The sequence below is a fragment of the Elephantulus edwardii genome, unplaced genomic scaffold, assembly GCF_000299155.1.
Source record: "Elephantulus edwardii isolate Elephantulus edwardi_28Jun2011 unplaced genomic scaffold, EleEdw1.0 scaffold00030, whole genome shotgun sequence".
NCBI classification, from domain to species: domain Eukaryota; kingdom Metazoa; phylum Chordata; class Mammalia; order Macroscelidea; family Macroscelididae; genus Elephantulus; species Elephantulus edwardii.
The window spans coordinates 17,407,425-17,414,845 of NW_006399780.1; the positions used below are offsets into that span (position 1 = coordinate 17,407,425).

The following is a 7,421-nucleotide window of genomic DNA, read 5'->3' on the forward strand; positions in this document are numbered from 1 at the left end:
AGTGACTGTGGGAGAAAGATGGGCAATCTCCTCCCATGTGATTTACAACCTCAGAAAACCATCTGGAGGGTCAACTGTGCATCACTTTCAACTCTGTGACAGTAAGTGAATTACTTACTCTTCAACCCCTCTGTTCTGACCTATATACTGGCTCTTCCACCACAGTCTCCAAAAATCCCTCCTCTGAAACTCTCTCACTAAAGTGGCTAAGCTCTCCTTAATTACCAGGTTCAATGAGTCCCATTTTAGTTCTTGTCCCACTTGGCCTTACCTACTCTGTGACCAATTCTTCTTTCTTGAAACTCCTTTTTTTTAATTGAGATTTTAATGAAAGTTTATAAAGAACTGGGATTTCCAATCATTCACTGTTACACATTTTCAGCCCTGCTCTCCTCCCCTTAGATTACTTTTTTCCTTTGGGAAAAAAAGTTCTTTCATTGTTATACTGTCATCACAGCCCCCTCCCCCAGACCACTTCACTATGCAGCTCTTATTCTGGACTCTTGTCGTGCCAACAATGCCTAACGATATATTCCTTTTCCTTTGCCCTTCTGTTTATTTCACCACAGTCTTTGAAGCTTCTTCCTCTACTTTCTCAGAGATTCCACCTTTCCTGCCTCCTTTTTCACTGCACATCTTCTCCCTACATCCTCTCCTGCACTTAGCTGTTGTGTTGAAGTCATAGTGAGGAATTCTAAATCTATACTTTCAGCCAAGAACCTTCTTCTTTGGTCAGTAAGATCTGACCTGGAATTGCTCTTCCACTAGGGAGGGGCTACTCATGCTCAGAGAAACCAGAGACCTGGGAGTCATTCTAGGGTTATCTTACTCACTTTGTCGCCCCCAAATCCAAACAGTCTTTGCTTCTTACCAGTTCTCCTTTAGCTGTCTCCTGAACTGCCTTTCCTCCCCACCCCTCTGCTGCTGCCCCAATCACACCTTTGTCATACCTCTTCCACTAAGACTCCGAACTTCTCTCTTATCTTCCAACATGGCCCATTCACAAATCCACTTTTCTATTTCCATGAAAGGCATCTGCACAAGACTCATCTTTGATGACATTTTTAACTTGTTTGGAACTACTTCCCAACCTCACCACTCTGTCTATAGGATAGAATCTCAGCTCCTCAGCACTCTTGAAGGAGCCTCTCTGACCAGCCCAGGGCCTGCTTCCCTAGCTTCAGGTGCCATTGCAGCTCCCCTCACCATCTGCTGAGCTTTGTCACATTTCACACCCCAGGTGTAAAGCAACCCATTTTCACCATTCCAGTCCTTTCATTGACATTGTCTATTTCCTCTTCTCACTTTCATAGCAAACTCCTATCCATCCTTTCAAATTCTGCATGTATGCCTCTTTTGTAAGCCTTCCTGACTTAAAAGGGGCAAGTCACAGCAGACAAATGTTGGTTTCTTCTCCTGCTGATAATCTGAATGTTCTTAAAAGCTGCCTACTCTTAAACCATTGGCCTGAGAAGGCATGATTTGGAAGGTACATTGCCGGGAGTAGGGATATAGATGAACCTTATGCATTGCAAATCTCAGAGGAGGTGGTGGTAGAATTTTTCAGTCTGTGCAAATGTTCATCACACCAAATTTTTCTACTCAGATCAACATGTAGTTTGGGGCTTTACAGAAAAGACCAGACTTTGGATGCCCAGGTTCCAAATCATTGGATAATACACACGTAGAATAGATGTGGCCCGAGATTAGCGCCCCCTTAGCAGAGAGAAACATTCTTCGTCTGCATGAATTTTACAAGTTTATTGGTGAGAAATAAGAAGCAGGCAGCTAAGAACTGAACAATGTTAACAATTCATATATTTTAGAACAAAAATGCCTTTGTTTATAGGTCCATTCTCAAGGGGTATTCCTGGCTACCTGGTTTGCAGTGGCCAGGCAAGATATAACCTATAACCAGATATTTCATCTGAGCTGGTGTTTTTTCCAGCAGGAAGTCCAGGCTAGAGACAGTTCTCAAAGGTCTACCAGTCAGTCTAAACCATCATGTGGCTAATAACTTCTCAAACTAAGGCACAGCAAAGGCAGAAGAAGGATCTGGGTTCTCCTTGAAAGAAACACCTCTTGTGAGGGCAATGAAAGTTAGAGAAGGAGGTAAATCTTTTATCTTTGATGGTATTTCCAGAAGGGGAGATTGAGTTCAGGGCTCTTTGTATGGAAGCAGAAAGGTGGGCAAGACAATCCCAGCCCTAGAATCCTGATTCTATGTTGACAAAAGCTGAGAGGTTGAAGAAGAAACAATGTTGATGGCAAAGGAAAGCGAGGAGATAAACTGACAGAGGAATTTCCAGGACAACGAAGTCCAGAGGAAACCCCAGCAGAGATGGACAGCTGGAAAATGTGCTTTCACTCTATCTGATGGTTTTCTTTGTTGGGGAGCTCTGGGCTGATGTCTTTCCCTGAGGGTCCTTGAATTCACTTGCACTTCCCAATCTGGTCCTGGGTTCTCCTCGGGGGCTGCAGTTCCCACTGCCTGTGACACAGCCCCCAGACAGCATACTGTAGCCTCCACCAACAGAGCTAGGTCTGTAGCCATAGGTGCTGGCACCACTGAACCCAAAGCTGGTCCCTGGACCTGTAGTCCCAGCACTAATGACCGCTGTAGAGGATTAAAGGAGAAAAAAATGATCAGTGTGTGTCCCAAGATAGGAGTTGCCCAATCTTCCAGCCCCAATTAACTTAAATGCCATATTCTTAAGCAAACATGTTGTAGCGATCATGAACTTGAATATATTTTCTCCAAAGAGCAGCTGGGACCCCAGCATCAGATAAACCAACAAGTTCCTGCACATAAGTTTCCAGTACATTCTTAATCTTTTCAAAGACTGGACTGACATCAGGGTTGGGGTGAGACTGAGAAAAATTGGATAATTATGTATACTGCATTGAAACAGATGAAGGGGAGAACAGTTTAAAAGCTATATATGGTTGGGTATTATGGTCATGACAAGAGTCCAGAATGAAGGTTGCATAGTGGAGTGTACTTGGGAGGGGGGGGGCGGCTGTATACCAATGAAAGAATTTTTCTTTTACTTTTCAAAGAGAGGATTGAACTGGGGGGGAGGGGTGGGCAGAGAGAAAAGTGCAACAATGAATGAATGGAAATCCAGAATCTCTGTAAACATTCATTAAAATTAATTTTTTAAAGAAAAAGAAAAGAATGTCATGATTTCTTGATGGTTTCTTTCTCAGAGAAAGACCAGGTTGGACTCCACTGTTGGCATTAAAAATTATTATGAGAAGAAAAATAATGATTATGAGTCTCGCTCCACCCCACAGATGATCTTGTCTGCCCAGGCATCTCTCAATGAAGATGTGAAATTCTTCAAGATCACAGTTTTCTTTTATTCAGGAAAGTAGGGCTGACAATGTCATCCTTTCATGAATGACATTTTGAGGGAAGAAGCTAATGTTAAATGTCAGAATGTGATGGAGAGAACAATTTTGCTGGGTCAAAAGCATCTCCAAGCAGGGATACCACAGAGCTTAGCCATAGATGTTATGATATGGCAATGTTGGTCTACCAAGCATAGCCCAGGCTGTTCTGTGGAATTCCCAGTGTTTAAAATGCATTCACATTGAGTTTCTTGGTCTAGAAATATTCCCTAAGAGACGTTAAATACTCACAAATGCTCACAGAGTTGGTGTACTCTCCAGACATCCTGCAGAGAAAAGAGCACAGCAATCCCAAAGTTAACCTCACTGCAGCTTGAATGCTAGCCAATAAATCATGAATTAGACTGGCTCAGGAGATCTCCCAGCTGGCCAGATAACACTTATTTCACTGAAGTATTTCTTACCAAAAGGAACCCTACTGGTACAGTAGCTGCTAACTAAAAGTTTGCAAGTTCAACCCCACTAGTATATCAGAGATGGTGAGGATGAAACAGCACAGGCCCAGGTTCAGATGTGCTGTTCATGGGGTCATTATGAGACATAGTCTACTTGACAGCACATAACAACAATAACAAGTCACTGTGTGGCAGTCCGTTTCTATAAAGATGCTATGGATGCTATAGGGCAGTTCTGCTCTGCCATATAGAGTTACTGAAAGTCCCATATGGACTATAATTAACTTGTCAGTGAGGGATCTGGGTTTGTTCTTTTTGTTTATTTTCTTTTTCTTCTCTCCTCTTCCCTCCCTTCCTATGTAAGAGGTGCATAAGCCTCACAGCCTTAGAGCTCCCACCGCTACCAGAACCACTCCTGTTAGAATGCTTTTAAATTCACTTCTTTATCCTCGTAATATTTCTGCCTGAATAAAGACATGCATGGAAGTGTTAGAATTAGGAGTTGTCACTAATGAACTAAATATACGATTGAAGGATCATCAACGTCTCTGTAGGCCCCTGTTACAAAATGATACTAGGTTAAACAGAATTTATCAAATGTCAGTGCTTTTTGTACCACATCCTCATGTTTGCTATAACTATATACAGCCCATACACATTTAGTTTTTGATCTATCTGTTCTAAAATTTAAATTTAAATCATGGGTGAATGAGAAAACAGTGTTACTTGAAAGAAATTAGGTGGCTGTAAAAGGGGAAACAAAACAAAATTTTAAAACTCTTAAGCTAAATATGATTGTTTGTCCTGAGCTCCTGAAGCTGAGATGAAGCTACTCTCTTTTGATTAAAAAGAGAAAATTGCAATGTCAGAGGGATGTTAGAGGCACGACAGCAATAAGATAAGACCTTTGCTTTGACAGAATCCGAAACTAAGAAAATCACTCTCCTTACTTGCCTGGATGGTGTTTAAGGTTATGTTTGTAGGTGTGCAAAAGAGCTTTTCTATCCCCTCTGGCAGCCTATTCTCACACTCTGAAGAACTGAATCAGAGGATTCCCAGTTTTCTTCCAGTTCTAAGATCTTAAGACACTGCCCACCTGCACTCCTCGCCCTCCAGCAGCTTGCGGTAGGTGGCAATCTCGATGTCCAAGGCCAGCTTCACGCTCATCAGCTCCTGGTACTCACGCAGCAGCCGGGCCAGCTCTTCCTTGCTCTGGTGCAAGGCAGCCTCCAGCTCATCCAGCTTGGCTCGGGCATCCTTCAAGGCACAATCCCCTCGCTGCTCTGCATCAGCAATGGCTGTCTCCAACTTGGAGCACTACGAGCCACAAAACAGCGTATCCTGAGTCCCAAGACACCTCAAGTCTCACTTCAGGTAACCCAGGTCCAGCAGTGTGTTCTTCTTGGATGAACCTCTCTCAGTCCTGCCCCATTCCCGAAAGAACAGACCCACCTATGGACATGGGGTCCTATAATCTGCAACTGTGGGCTTGTCATTTTGAGTCTCATAGCTTCCATTTGTGTCAGGCTTTGCACAAGAGCTAAAGAAGGAGGGGTGGCGGGTGGAGAACAGGGCCTCTATCTGAAGGAGAGATTCTATGTTGGAAGAACAAGAGTAGAAGAAGTGACAGGTAAATGTCCTAGACAGTTTGCTCCCGCCTCGGGAGCCCCAACACCACCTCACCTGCGTCTTGACACTCTCAATCTCTGAGCGCAGTCTTTGGATAAGACGAGTCAGCTCTGAGATCTCATTCTTGGTGTGTTTGAGGTCATCCCCATGTCGTCCAGCGGCCAGCTGGAGCTCCTGGAACTAGAGGAGAGGGGCCAAAACAGCAATATTGAGTCAGTGCCTGGCTGAGCTAAGCCTGGTGTAGAGACTGAGCCTTTTCTTGAGGAATGACGTTGAAAGTGAACCGGGATCTCCTCTCTCACCAAGTGTGAAGAGCCTGCCACTCAACTATTTGCTCAGTGAATTTGTTCACTGGTACAGCTGGTCTCACTAAAGGTTAGATTTTGTCATAAGGATTACTGAAGCGCCATTCAGAGCTTTCCACACTGCAATCCCAATTATTATGACAGTCCTGTGACTATAGTCCTCCAAAGCTCACTATTGTCTTTAAGGTCAAGTTCAAACACTTGAGCATGATATCAAGTCTGGTGTCCACCGACCTTTCCAGTTTCATTTCTCAGCATTACTGTGAATTTCCAGCCTGACTCTCCAATTGTGCCAAACAGTCCCATCTTTCAATAAATGTCTGATAAACTCACATATCTCTGAACCTTTGCATGAGCTTCTTCCTTCAACTAGAAAATTCTTCTCCATCTTCTTTTTCCCCTTTTAACTATCTCTTCCTTTAGCTCAACCTCTGCAGAGTTACCTCCCTCAGGAGGGAACTCCCTGTTGTGTTCCCACAACTGCTAACACATTATTCCATAGGTTATGATATACTGTACCATGATCACACGTTTCTGTATCTTTCCTATAAGACCAAAACCAGACTGTTTTTATTTTTTTACTGTAGTGCCTGGTTGTGCTCAGAAAGGCCTGGCAAATGAATGAATGAAACTGGGAGTTGATGAGCTACCCTTCTCTGTCTTCTGTGGTCTCCCATATTTCCACAGCTCAGCTGGGTTCCAGATTACTAGTAATCTTTCTAGACCAAGAGACGGGTGGAAAGTTTGTAGCATGGAGAGACTGTGTGTGAGACTGATTATACACCAACATTCCTAGACATTAATTTTGGATAGTCTACTAGTTTTCCATTATTTCTGCCTTTGATGTTATACATTAAATCTCTCTCATTGCTGTTGAGTCAGAGCAAAATCCTAGCTGACCCTCCAGTGGGTTTTCAGAGGCTGTAAATCACACAAGAGGAGATTGCCCATCTTTCTCCCACTGAGCTGCTGGTGGATTCAAACTCCCAGATAGGTGTCTCCTTTGGATTGTCAGTATAGCTCTCTACACACTCAGCCACCAGAGCTTTGACATAATCAATGGTGACTGTACATGTAGAGTTCACTAGATGGGCTACATAAGAATCAAATCAATTATTAGTTCACTCAGCATAATGGTTTCCAGTCCCTCCAGGTTAGATAGTAATTTACAAAATCATTGCTCCTATGTGCTGCATAGTATGCCATCGTGTGAACGTACCATAATTTCTCAATTCATTCCATCGTGGTTGAACATTTGGGCTGTTTCCATTTTCTTGCTATAGTAAATAACACTATTTGAAATATTTTAATGATAAAAATACCATTTTGAAACACACTAACCATTGTCAATAAAAGGCAAGGTTAATAAATAATCTGAGCCATCTCAAAAATAAAAAAGGATCAAATTAACAATTATTTGTAAACAGAGATAGAGGGAACAAAAGGAAGAAGCTCAATATCATCAATCAGAATAAGGCCAGGGGCCAACTGTGAACAGACTACCAATTGTTTACCTGCAAGCTCAAAACTGGATGTGAGTGGATTAGATTTGGCCTCAAAGTCAAACATTTTTCTAAGTAGTATCCCAAAGAAAGGCGACCCAACCGAATGTGGAAACTACAGAACAATCTCACTGATTTCACATGCAAGCAAGATTTTACTGAAAATTATCCAAAAA

General features: G+C 42.7%; 1 protein-coding gene across 1 annotated transcript in view; it reads right to left on the reverse strand.

The window, feature by feature from the left end:
• Nucleotides 1-2,369: 2,369 nt before the first annotated feature.
• Nucleotides 2,370-7,421, reverse strand: part of KRT73 (keratin 73) — a 15,610-nt gene continuing 10,558 nt past the window's right edge. The window contains exons 6-9 of the mRNA XM_006883867.1: nt 5,493-5,618; nt 4,906-5,126; nt 3,646-3,680; nt 2,370-2,617 (exon numbers count right to left, since the gene is read on the reverse strand). Of these exons, the coding sequence (XP_006883929.1) occupies nt 2,370-2,617; nt 3,646-3,680; nt 4,906-5,126; nt 5,493-5,618 (630 nt within the window). The remainder of the gene's footprint in view (nt 2,618-3,645; nt 3,681-4,905; nt 5,127-5,492; nt 5,619-7,421) is intronic.